This window comes from Canis aureus, chromosome 10 (genome assembly GCF_053574225.1).
Source record: "Canis aureus isolate CA01 chromosome 10, VMU_Caureus_v.1.0, whole genome shotgun sequence".
Lineage (NCBI taxonomy): Eukaryota > Metazoa > Chordata > Mammalia > Carnivora > Canidae > Canis > Canis aureus.
The window spans coordinates 52,415,755-52,429,452 of NC_135620.1; the positions used below are offsets into that span (position 1 = coordinate 52,415,755).

The 13,698-nt window shown below is 38.4% G+C and overlaps 1 protein-coding gene across 7 annotated transcripts in view; it reads right to left on the bottom strand.

Moving 5' to 3' along the window:
- UBAP2 (ubiquitin associated protein 2) overlaps positions 1-13,698 on the bottom strand; it is a 123,036-nt gene that overhangs the window by 37,149 nt on the left and 72,189 nt on the right. For all 7 annotated transcript variants that reach the window (XM_077912304.1, XM_077912302.1, XM_077912301.1 and 4 more), the window contains 2 exons: positions 7,484-7,538; positions 5,888-5,991 (listed from right to left, as the gene is read on the bottom strand). In XM_077912304.1, coding sequence (XP_077768430.1) covers positions 5,888-5,991; positions 7,484-7,538 — 159 coding nt within the window. The remainder of the gene's footprint in view (positions 1-5,887; positions 5,992-7,483; positions 7,539-13,698) is intronic.

A 13,698-nucleotide genomic window follows, 5' to 3' on the forward strand; every position in this document is an offset into this window, starting at 1 on the left:
TACCCTTCAGTCTTTCTATGCTAGTTAGTGAAAGTCCATCTCTAAAGAATGGATTTATTATCCATTTTTATTATCCATGTTTCCTGTCAAAAATCAAGTTTTGGGGATGCCTAGATGGCTCAGCGGTTAAGCACCCGCCTTCGGCCCAAGGCGTGATCCTGGAGTTCCAGGATCAAGTCCCACATTGGGCTCCTTGCACAGAGCCTGCTTCTCCCTCTGCCTATGTCTCTGCCTCTCTGCGTCTCTCAAGAATAAATAAAATCTTTAAAAAATAGGGCAGCCCCGGCGGCGCAGCGGTTTAGTGCCGCCTGCAGCCTAGGGCATGATCCTGGAGACCCTGGATTGAGTCCCACATCAGGCTCTCTGAATGGTGCCTGCTTCTCCCTCTGCCTGTTTCTCTGCCTCTCTCTCTCTCTCTCTGTCTCTATGAATTTTTTTTTTTAAATATTTTAAAAAAATAATAATGTTTCTGAGCCTATAATTATGGCTGGGGTCAGACTCGGAACTTTGTATTTTCAACAAAACAATGCCATTTTATGAGGCTCCTAGAGAAATAGCCAGGACTCTATCAACGGACAACCTTTAACTGTATTCTGCATTAAAACACATTTGCTTATTTTTTTAGCTATGAATCTACTACTCTAAATGAGAATGAGAGGAAGGAGAGGGAAGAGGTTAGAGACAAAACAGAAGGGAAAAGAACCAGAGACTGAGTGAGGAAAAAAAGAAAAGTATCAGTTAACTAAATTTAACATGTTTCAACATCTGATTTCAAAATCAGTAAAGGTTTATGAATAAAGCTGCTTTACATCCTGCACAGGTATTTCTGTGGCTATGTTTTCATTCCTCTTCAATAAAAAACAAGGGTTGGGTTTTTAAGACTGTGTTATGAGTGTATGCCTTCAAAAGAGGAATGTATGAGTTCCAGTTACTCTGTCACCTTCACTAACACCTGGTATTGTCAGTTTCCTTCTAAAGCCTTTTTTTTCTTTTAAGTAACCTCTACAACCAACATAAAGCTCAAACCTACAACTCTGAGTTCAAGAGTCACATGCTCTACCAACTGAGCCAGTCACGTGCCCCAACTAAAGCCATTTTTATGAATGAAAAGTGGCAACCTACTACTATGTTTTTTTTTTTTTTCATAAATTTTTATTTATTTATGATAGAGAGAGAGAGAGAGAGAGGCAGAGACACAGCCAGAGGGAGAAGCAGGCTCCACGCACCGGGAGCCAGACGTGGGATTCGATCCCGGGTCTCCAGGATCATGCCCTGGGCCAAAGGCAGGCACCAAACCGCTGCGCCACCCAGGGATCCCCTACTACTATGGTTTTAATTTATATTTCTCTGGTGATCAATAATGATGACCACATTTTTATCTTCCTTTTTAATTATCTGTTCCAATCTTTTGCTCAGTTTTTTAAAAAGATTTTATTTATTTATTCATGAGCCACAGAGAGAGATAGAGACAGGCAGAGGGAGAAGCCAGGAGAAGGTGGCTCCATGCAGGGAGCCCAATGCGGGGCTCAATTCCAGAACTCAAGGAGTATGCCCTGGGCCGAAGGCAGGGGCTAAACCACTGAGCCACTCAGGATCTCCATCTTTTGCTCATTTTTTTTTTCATTTTTAATTAACTTTTTATTTTGAAATAGCTAGAAGATTCATAAGAAGTTATCCATCGGGATGCCTGGGTGGCGCAGTGGTTTGGCGCCTGCCTTTGGCCCAGGGCGCGATCCTGGAGACCCGGGATCGAATCCCACATCGGGGTCCCAGTGCATGAAGCCTGCTTCTCCCTCTGCCTGTGTCTCTGGGCCTCTCTCTCTCTCTCTCTGTGACTATCATAAATAAATAAAAATTTAAAAAAAAAATTAAAAGAAAAAAAGAAGTTATCCATCATCCTAATGATTACATGCCCCATAATTATAGTATAACAGTCAAAAAACTGGCATAGATACAAAGTGTGTGTATAGTTCTAGATCTTTTTTTATTTTGGTAAAATACACTTAAGATACACCCCCTTTTTTACAAAAAAATTATGTTAACCATTCTTAAGTGTGCAACTCATTGCCATTAAGTATATTCACAATGTTATACAAACCAATGCCACTACCCATTTTCCACAACTTCTTCATTTATTTATATTCTGTTTACAGATCTCTGTTCAAATGGGGGTTTGGAGATGCCTGGCTAACTCAGTCAGCAGAGCATGCTACTCTTGATCTCTGGGTTGTTAAGTTCAAGCCCCACACTGGGTGGAGAGATCACTTAAAATAAAAAATAAATGGGAGTTTTATAAATATTTCCTCTCAAACTGTGTCTTGTCCTTTCATCTTACTTATTTTCTTCTCAAGAACCAAGTTTTTCTTTTAGAACTCATACTTATTGTGCACTATATAAGAAATCTCTCTTTTTTTAAGATTTTTATTTATTCGGGGGGGCGGGGGGGCAAAAACATAGGCAGAGGGAGAAGCAGGCTCCCTGCAGGGAGCTTGATGTAGGACTTAATTTCAGGACCCTGGGATCACAACCTGAGCCAACGGCAGATTGTCAGCCATTGAGCCAGATGCCCCTCCCTATATAAGAAATCTTGCTTAACCCAAGGTGACCTAAGATTTGCCTCTATATTTTCTTTTAAAGTTGTCCTTCCCAGGTTTCACATTACAACTACTACCTACTTGATGTTATTATTTTTGTATAGGACAATATAATATATACCATTGAACTGCCTTGAAACCATGTCCTAACTCAATTAATTAGTCATGTTGTGTAATTTTTTTGTTTGTTTTTTCAAGATTTTACATAGGGGTGCCTGGGTGGCTCAGTCAGTTAAGCATCAGCCTTTGGCTAAGGTTCTGAGATTGAGCCCTGCCATAAAGCTCCATGCTCAATGGGGAACCAGTTTCTCCCTCTCCCTCTGCCTCCTGCTCCTTGTTTATGCTCTGTCAAATAAATAAATAAAATCTTAAAACAAAAACAAATTGAGAGCGTGCACAAAAGAAAGCAAGACTAAGAAGAGGCAGAGGGAGAGAGAATAGCAAAAATGAGCAAGAAAAATTTTCATGAGGTAGACTATCATAAATTAGTATGTCCAACGATGTAGTCAATAAAAACTAAATTTCACAACAGTGAGATGTGAAATATATAAATGGTATATATCCTTCCCTTTGTTTCTTCTTGAATTTTTTGATTATTTTAAAATTAAGATTTCACATTTTACATTTTCATAGGGGGTAGTCTTATTTTGCATACATTATACTTCTCCCCTAAACATCTGATGTTTTTTGAAGTTACTAATGTTTTTTCTCATTTTTCTCGTTGCTGATTGGTTACAGAAATATATTTATTGAACTTCTACCTAGCACCTCTTAAAACTCCCTTTATCAATTTAATATTTTATCTCGATTTTTGTATCACTGCCAGGAATGACAAGTTCTTTCTCTATTTCCAACCCTTCTTCTTTCATATTGCAATGATTACGACCTCTACTACATTGTATACAGGAAAATAAGAGTTAGTCCCTTTATCTTGTCCAGAGAAAAAATATCCAACACATTACCACTAATTGTAAAGTCTGCTCTAAGTTTTATACATATCCCATATATGATTAAGGAAATTTCCTTGTATTCCAGATTTGCCAGTTTTTTAAAAAATCAGAAATGGAGGGATGCCTGGGTGGCTCAGCGGTTGAGTGTCTGCCTTTGACTCGGGTCCCAATCCCGGAGTCCGGGGATGTAGTCCCTCATGAGGCTCCCTGTGTGGAGCCTGCTTCTCCCTCTGCCTGTCTCTGCCTCTCTGTCTCTCACGAGTAAATAAATAAAATCTAAAAAAAAAAAAAAAAAAAAAAAAAAATCAGAAATGGATGTTGGGTTTTGTCAAATGGTCTTCCTTACTGAAACAATAGAATTTTCACCTTTATTAAAGTAGGAATAATACTTATTTTTGATATTGAGGTGTAACTCGTACAGCATAAAAATCCACTCTTTCAAAGTACACAATTGAGCAGTGTTTAGTATATTCACAAATTGTACAACAATCATGACTATCTATTCCAGAATATTTTCATCACTCCCGAGAAGAAATCTTCAACCCATTAGTAGTCACTCCCCATTTTTCCCAAGCCTTCCCAATCCTATGCATTCAATAATCAACTTCTACGTATCTGCCTAATATGGACATTTCATACAAATGTAATCATACGATATAAAATATGTGTTCCTTTATGACTGGCTTCTTTCACTCAGCATGGTTTTAAGATTCATCCATGTTGCTGCACGCATCAGCACTTCATTCCTTTTTATAATACAATGAATACTCCATTGTATGGATGGCATACCACATTTTACTCATCCATTCATCCACTGAAGTACATGTGATTTGTTTCCACATTTTGGCTATTATGAATTATGCTTCTACGAACACCTTTATGTAAGGTTACATAAAGCTACGTCTTCCGTTCCCTTGGGTATATATCTGACAGGCGACTGATTTTTTAATGTTAAAGAAACTTGACTGCCAAGAATACATTTAACATAGCCATGATGTATTATTATCCTTTTTTATCTTACTGAAAGGTTTTATAATATGTTGTCTTTTTTTATATTTGTGTTGAAGAGTGAGGTTCATTTGTAATGTCAAATGTTAGCATAAGATTTATTGACATGAAGTATCTTACCATCTTTTAATATCTGATATCAATTTTAATTGTAATTATATTAAAATATATAGTATAGAATATATTACAATTACAACTACAATTATAATTATTTTCAATATCCCTGTTCTCATTTCTATAACCAACTATGTGTGCTTCTCCTTCCCTTGATCAGTCTCAGAGTAAGCTTATCAATTTTATCAGTCTTTTCAAATTACCATTTTTATAACTTTTGTTGATCTTCTCTATGGTTATCTTTGATTTCTAGTTCACTGATTGTGTTTCTGTGGTGGTGGCATAGTCCTATTTTTTGACCAGGATAGATATTAAATGGATGTTTGCTTTTAGATTATTTATTCAACTATTTATATTTGCAGTTACAATTCATGAATTGTCAAAATTAGGTTCTCATAAATATAATTGCAATAGTTAATATAAATTATCATGAAAAAAATCCTAAGAGCTCAAAAAAGTCAATCAGAGAAATACAAATACCATATGATTTCACTCATATGGGGAATTTAGGAAACAAAAGAGAGGACCATGGGGGAAGGAAAAATAAGACAAAAACAGAGGAAGACAAACCATAAGAGACTTTTAATTATAAGAAACAAACTGAAGGTTGCTGGCGGGGTGGTGAGTAGGGAGATGGGAGGTGATGGACTTTAAGGAGGGCATATGACGTAATGAGTATTGGGTGTTATATGAGACTGATGAATCACTGACCTCTACCTCTGAAACTAATAATACATTAGTTAATTGAATATAATTTTTTTAAATCCCAAGAGCTCTATTAAATAAACATGCCAATTAACAAGCATTTATCCATAAATTTCCAAAAAGAAATCATCCAAAAATATCAGGATCACAAAAAATCTCCAAAAGCAATTGGTGCCCAAACCTCCCTATCATATACCACTTTATCTGGCCTAAATTTAGGTTCACCATCAGGAAGAGTACTTTTCAGTAACAGGTCTTCCCGTAAGAAATTATAACATATCCCTGACACACTGAGATTTCAGTGTAATTTTGTACTGACTTACACAGTAATTAAAGCCTCTCCCTCAGAGTGCAGAAGGAAAAAATCAAATATCAATGAGATTTTTAAGCGAGACTATGGAGGTAAAAACCAGCTAATAGTATCAGAGGTAGGACAGCAAACTGTTTTTCATTCTTCTCTAATGGCATGCCTTTGTATATTAAGAATTCATAAAACACATCTCGGACAACACTTACCAGTTCCTTCATCTGCGCCATTTTGAGTAGCTTCCCAAACTACTGGCTTTGATCCACACCCATCTGTAGATGGAGAATCTGAATAGTCCGCAGGATTAAATGTCCTTGGGTTTTAAAAAAGTAAAGAATTAAGGCAAATGCAACAATTGCCAAAGTCACAAAAATCATCATACATCATCTTCCCTTCCTGCCCCCCCCCCAAAAAACCTGCCCCATCTAAAAGCCACTACAAGCAACTTTACCCTCCTTCTCCTATTTAATTATAGCTAATTCTTCTGGCCATCAAGATGTAGATCTTCTGAAAAGCAGGGATTGCCTAGGGACCTTCCACACACTTTTGTATGATGCCCTTATTTCCCTAAATTGTTGCCCTCTGCATCCTAAAGCAGATGTGCATATCTATAATTATATTAGGAAGAATAAGGGCTCTAATGGAAAACCTCCTTAAAAATTAAGACCAGACTTGAATACACAGTCTTATCTTCCCAAGTCAGAATCCAGGTCCTTTTATTATAGAAACAGTGAATCTACATATAAAGAAAATGCTTCATTCTTTTTCCCCATTAAAATTCTAAACACCTACGATTCAGAAGTTTAAGTAAAGCCAAATTAATACTGTCACTAAAATTTTCAGAATAGAATTTAAAGTTTTTTTTTTCCAGCTTTATTAAGGTTATCATTGACCAAAAAAAAAAAAAAAAAAAAAATCAACAAAAGAGTATTTGAAAGTAAACCACTAAATCCATTCAATTACCTAAAGCTGCTGGGCTGGGCACATACCTTACATTTAAATATTCCAGCCAGTTTGCTCCCTATGTATTCATCACAATGAGCTCATGCAAGAAACAGAAATGGCAAGAGGCATCACCTAAAGTCAGCAAACACCTCCCCACCCGCCCAGTGCTGCCCTGAAGCTATGGAGAGACAAAGGGTTTTGCTGGAACCAATTCCCTTCTGTTCTTGACTGTCATCTACAGATGGCTTCTACAAGAAGCTTTAAAACTTGTCCTAAAATCCAGGGAAAACTAATATTTTAGAAGTAGCAAAAAGTGAAAATAGTCAGAAATTATGAATAAACAACAAATCATATCACCTATGGGGAGAGAAAACTATCACTTTCACATAGGTAAATACTGCATTTACTTACTATTCAAAGACAACTGCTGGATGTATAAATATACCTCTTAGGCAATGGTTTTCAACTAGGGATGATTATGTACCTCTCTCCCAGGGACCATCAGGAAAAATCTGAAGATTTTTTTGATTGTTATAACTTGAGAAGGGATGACACTGGAATCTAGTAGGGAGAGGCCAGGGATGTTGCTAAACATCCTACAATGTAAAGGATACCCCACCACCTCAACAAACTATCAGAGAATACAAAATGTCAACAGAGCCAAGGATAGAAGTTCTTGAATTTCTAGAAATAAATACAATTTTATTTGTACTATCTCACTTTTTCACTATTTCTTCTTTTTAATATAGAAGAAATATCAGATTCACCGGGATAAATAAATTGGGTACAGGACAGAGGGAAAATAAATTAGGAATAATAACTAGCGAGAGTAGCATAAAAATAGGATAGCGCAGATTTACCCCATGCCTTGAGTTGAGAATCTTCCTGCCCCTCTCCCTCTTCCACGTCCAAATCCTTGAAAAGAAAATAGTACCGTTAAATACTATTTATGTCCTACACACTTATAATTCTACCAACTTCATTCTCTACGCACCAAGCCAAACACCAGTCACTGTTCCTAACAGCAACATTTCTATCCAATGCACTCAATCTGCTAGTCCCTACTGACACAACTATCTACTGTTACTGATTTTGTAAGATAGAAGAGATTTAATTCTGCTAGTATAGTAACTGTGATATGTAGCAGCTTAACACAGGTAGCTTACATTACTAACTATTCTGGGGGTGTGTGGGTGGCTCAGTCACTTAAACATCCAACTCCTGGTTTTAGCTCAGATCATGATCTCAGGGTTCTGGGATCAAGCTCCAAAACCGGCTCCACACTCATTGTAGAGTCTTGCTTGTTGCTCTCCCTCTGCTCCTCTCCCTTGCTCACGCATACACACATGCACTCTCTCCCTCTCAAATAAAATTTTTTTTTAAGGAGAGAGAGAACAAATCATTTTATTCAGTGACTCTCCAGTGTTTTTAACATTCTGAACTGTGGACTAAAGAAACACCTAATGCGGGATCCCTGGGTGGCGCAGCGGTTTAGCGCCTGCCTTTGGCCCAAGGCGTGATCCTGGAGACCCGGGATCGAATCCCACATCGGGTTCCCGGTGCATGGAGCCTGCTTCTCCTTCTGCCTATGTCTCTGCTTCTCTGTGTGTGTGACTATCATAAATAAATAAATAATTAATTAAAAAAAAAAAAAAGAAACACCTAATGCAAGAGCTTTAACTATACAATTCTTAGAGAAAATATAGAGCAAAAGCTTCATGACAGTGAATTTGGTAATGATTTCTTAGAACACCAAAGGCACAGGTAACACCAACAGACATTAGACATTAGATTTGTGCATCAAAAGACACCTAAAGGGGCAACCTGGGTGGCTCAGTCGCTTAAGTGTCTGCCTTCAGCTCAAATCATAATCCCAGGGTCCTGGGATGGAGCCCCACAACAGGCTTCCTGCTTAGCGGGGAGTCGGCCTCTCCCTCTATTTCACCGCTTGTTTTCTCTCTCTCTCTAAAATAAATAAATACAATCTTTGAACAAAAAGAAAAAAGACTCCTATACTGGGGTTCCCAACTAGCTCAGTTGGTACAGCATACAACCCGATCTCAGGGTTGTAAATTCAAGCCCCAGGTTGAGAGTAGAGATTATGTAAAAATAAACAAAACAAAACCAAAAAAGGATAGGAGGCACCTAGATAACTCAGTCAGTTGAGCCTCTGACTCTTGGTTCTGGCTCAGGTCACCATCTCAGGTTCCTGGGGCCAGGAACCCCCCACTCAGGGTGCAGAGTCTGAGATTCTTCCCCCCGCCCCTCCCCCAGCTGGCTCACTCTTTCTTTTATAAATTAATTAATTCTTTAAAAATAGGAAAAAAGATAACTTGTATCAACAAAGTAAAAAGGCAACCCATAGAACAGTCGCCCATGAAACATTTGATAAAGGAGTAATATTGAGAACGTATGAGGAATCTCTACGCTCAAGAAAACAATCTGATTCAAAAATGGTGAAGGACTTGAACAGACATTTCTCCACAAGATATGTAAATTGTCAATAGGCACCTGAGAATATTCTCAGTATCACTAATTATTGGGGAAACCTGACACCCATGACGATGCTTACTATCAAAAAGAAAAGAAGAGGGATCCCTGGGTGGCGCAGCGGTTTAGCGCCTGCCTTTGGCCCAGGGCGTGATCCTGGAGACCCGGGATCGGATCCCACGTCAGGCTCCCAGTGCATGGAGCCTGCTTCTCTCTCTGCCTCTCTCTGTCTCTATCTCTCTGTGTGACTATCATAAATAAATAAAAAATTTAAAAAAAAAAACAAAAACAAAAAGAAAAAAAGAGAAAGAGAACAGAAAATAACAAGTGTTGACAAGAATACAGAGAAACTAAAACATGCACTGTTTGGCAGAAATGTAAAATGGTGCAGTGACCATGTTAAACAGTACAGGAGTCCCTCAAAAAAGAGAATTACCAAATGATTCTGGAATTCCATCTCTAGATATATACCAAAAAGAATTTGAAAAATAACACTCAAAGAAATATTATTCAGCCCTAAAAACGAAGGAAATTCTGATACATGCTACATGAATGAACCCTGACGACATTATACTGACTGAAATAGACCAGTCACAAAAGCACAAATTTTATGATTCCACTTATATGAGGTACATAAGAATAATCAAATTCAGAGAAAGGTGATTGCTAGGGGCCATATTACCCATACTCACAATAACTAAAATCTGTATTAATTGTTTGTATAGCTAACTTTTCCACAGTCCAAGGTGAATTATTAAAAATATGATCTTAAAAAAAAAATCTACCCTATCACCAAAGATGAGAGAATAGAGGGAACTGTCCTGAAGAATGGAAAAATCCTAATGCGTATCATTAGCTGCCTGCTGTAGCACTGTCAAAAGGAAAAGGTTAAGATTACACACACAATCATTACCACAGCCTGCACAAAAGACAGCTCAGTCAGAAGAAAAACTTGCTCTAAGAAGGCGGCTTTCAATGTACAGGTCATAATAAAAACTTGGGGTCTTTTAATTGCAAAAAAAAAAAAAAATGAAAGAAAGAAGAAGAGAAGAGAAGAGAAGAGAAGAGAAGAGAAGAGAAGAGAAGAAAGAAAGAAAGAAAGAAACCAACCATAGGACTAAAGAAGATTATCATAAAGATTAAATCAATATTGTGATACATGCTGTCTTTTTACCTAGAGGTCTTTCTAGGTACTCTGTACCACATCTATGGTGAATGACTGTTCAAGTCCTCACATTTATGTTTTTTTTTTTTTTTTTAAACACCAAGAGCCAGAATAGAAATGTTCCTTATTTCCTCTGAAAAAGCCAAAATAGGGGCACCTGGGTGGCTCAGTCAGTTAAATAAATATCTGCCTTCAGCTCAGATCACTATCTCAGGGTCCTGGGATTAAGCTCTCTCTGCTCAGCAGGATATCTGCATCTCCCTCTCAGTATTCTCCCCCCTCCTCCCCCACTCGAGGAAGGGAGGGAGGGAGGGAGGGGGTCCAAAACCTGGAAAACAGCCAATCTCATCTAGTGGAGGTAGATCCTAACTGCAGACATTCCTCACCTACACAGTGCTCAACCAGTGTAACCTAAATAAATAGAAGCAAAAAGGGAGAGTAACCCTAATCTGACAGAAATCAATCCCTTTCCCTCATCCCCAGGAGACTGTATGGAGAGCTTGGTAACAGCCAAATGTACCAGAAAATGTGTGATCTTGAATTAATCACTATACACTCTGAGTCATGACAAGAAATACCTCTAAGTTCCTGACTAGTCCTAAGGCTTTATGTGTAGACAAAAATTTCCAAATTTTCAGGGCTAGTTCAGTGACAAAAATAGTTGCCAGGCTAACTATGAGCTGCCACCATGCCCAGAGACCTATTCGGCCCATACCAAGAGTAGGGCATCCCTGGGGCTTGCCTGGATCAGAGACTCAGGAGTCAAGCAAATCCTGTCCCTCTATCTTTAGGTTAGAGTATATTCTCAGAAAGGAATATGCCTTCCCAATCCTAAAGTAGCATAAATAAGGTAAATGACAATGGCAAAATCTCCCCGAGATTCAGTAATGAATAAAGTTTAGAATCCAGATATCCCATATATTAGCTTGTCCTTAGTAAAGAAATCTGATTCTAAACGTGTTGTGGGGACACCTGGGTGACTCAGTCATTTGAGCAACCAACTTTTTAAATTTTGGCTCAAATCATCAGGGTCATGCGATTGAGCCCCAGAATCAAGCTTTGTGCTCTACAGGAAGTATGCTTGAGATTCTTTCTCCCGCTGCCTCCCCTCTTGGTTGTTCTCATTCTGTCTCTCTCAATAAAAATCTTAAAAACAACAACAACCAAAAAAATCCCAAATGGGGGTGCTGGGTGGCTCAGTCGGGTGTCAGCCTTCAGCTCATTTCATGACCTCAGGGTCCCATGACTGTGGGACCCCACATCCCATGACTGTGATGTCACCACATCAGGCTCCCTGCTCAGCAGAGAGTCTGCTTCTCCCTCTCCCTCTGCCACACATTCTCTCTCTAATCTTAAAAAAAAAAAAAAAAAAACACCTCTCAGGGGCACCTGGGTGGCTCAGTTAAACAGCTGCCTTTGGCTCAGGTCATGATCCCAGAGTCCCAGGATCAAGCCCTGTAGCAGGCACCCTGCTCAGTGGGGGGTCTGCTTCTCTCCCTTTTCCTGGCTTGTGCTCTCACTCTTTCTCTCTCTCTCAAATAAATAAATCTAAAAATAATTTTAAAATTTCCCTAGGTAGAAGATAATTTCTCCTAAACCCCATTTCACTCAGGGCTCTTCAGAATGCTTGAAGGAAAAAACCCAATTCTAATTAGCCAATGCAAAACAGGCGATTTTAGGTTTATAAACTGGGGTAGTTTGCAATTTAGGCATGAGTGGATCCAGGGGCGCACATACATACAAAAAAGAATGTTTATATATTCTCAGAGTACTCCTCTCAAAAAGTATTTATTCATTACAAATTGTAGGATAGGGATCCCTGGGTGGCGCAGCGGTTTGGCGCCTGCCTTTGGCCCAGCGCACGATCCTCGAGACCCAGGATCAAATCCCACATCGGGCTCCCGGTGCATGGAGCCTGATTTTCCCTCTGCCTATGTCTCTGCCTCTCTCTCTCTCTCTCTGTATGACTATCATAAGTAAATAAAACTTTTTTTAAAAAATTGTAGGATAATAACTTCACAGAAGAGAAATCTGGCAGAAACCACTGTTCTTAAGCAATAAAAACTAACATGACTAGTACTGGGATACACTTGTATCATGTGCCCTCTAATGTGACCTCAAGTCACTGATCCTCAATTTCTGGTATTCCTGTCAGAAATAAGATACAGTTTAACTATACTGGTTATAAAATAAAATTTAAAAACACCAGATAACATCAATCTATTTATGAGGAAGCTTCTCAGACTGATATTAAAGGACATTCTACAAGAATTTATGTTTCAAAACCATCAAGGCCATGAAAGAGCAAGATTATTCCAAACTGATGGAACTATTCTAGACTGATGGACACTAAAGAGACATGAGAACTAAACAAAATGTGATCTTGATTGGACTCTAGACCAGAATACTGTTTTGCTATCAAGAACACTACAGGAGGAGCACCTGGATGGCTCAGTGGTTGAGCATCTGCCTTTGGTTCAAGTTTTGATCCTGGGGTCCTGGGATCAAGTCCCGCATCAGGCCCATTACAGGAAGCCTGCTACTCCCTCTACCTATGTCTCTGCCTCTCTGCGTCTCTCATTAATACAGAAAATCCTAAAAAAAAAAAAAAAAAAAAAAAAAATTACAGGATAACTGGAAACTTTCCAATAAGGCCTGTAAACTGTATTAATATTAATTTCCTGTTTTTTATCACTGTAAGATACCTCCACAAGAGAGTATCTTTTGGGGCGCCTGGATGGTCCAGATAGTTAAACAGTTGCCTTCAGCTCAGGTCATGAAACCAGGAACCTGGAGTGGAGCCCCAAGTCAGGCTCCCAGCTCAGCAGGGAGTCTGCTTCTCCCTCTCTCCCTCTGCTTCTGTCTTCCCCCCCTGCTTGTGGTCTCTCAAATGAATAAAGTCTTTAAAAAAAAAAAAAAAAAAAAAAACCTCTTTTTCTTAGGAGATCTACCCTAATATATTAAGGGGTAAAATGGCATTATGTTGGAATTTATATTTAAAGGTTTCAGAAAAAAATAATAAATACATAGAGGAAAAACAGAACAAATAGTAAAATATTAAAATTCAGGCAAACTAAGTAATAAACATTACCCCAAATTCCACTGTACTTTATGTCAAGACAGAATGTTAAAACCACACCCTGAGCTCTTCTGTGTATATTTTATATTCCAGTAAGTAGATTTTAATTCTGTAAAAAAAAAAAAAAACAAACAAAAAAAAAAAAAAAAAAAAAAAAAAAACTATGTTGTTTTCCATGTGTATATTAGCTACTCCTCCTACACAGAATGTTCCTACCTGGATTTTCACATGGTTTTCTTCCTCCTCAAACCACCCAATCTAAAGAGGACCCCACTAGGGTGCCTGGCTGGTTCAGTTGGTAGAGCATAAGACTTTTGATCTAGGAGTTTTGAGTTCAAGCC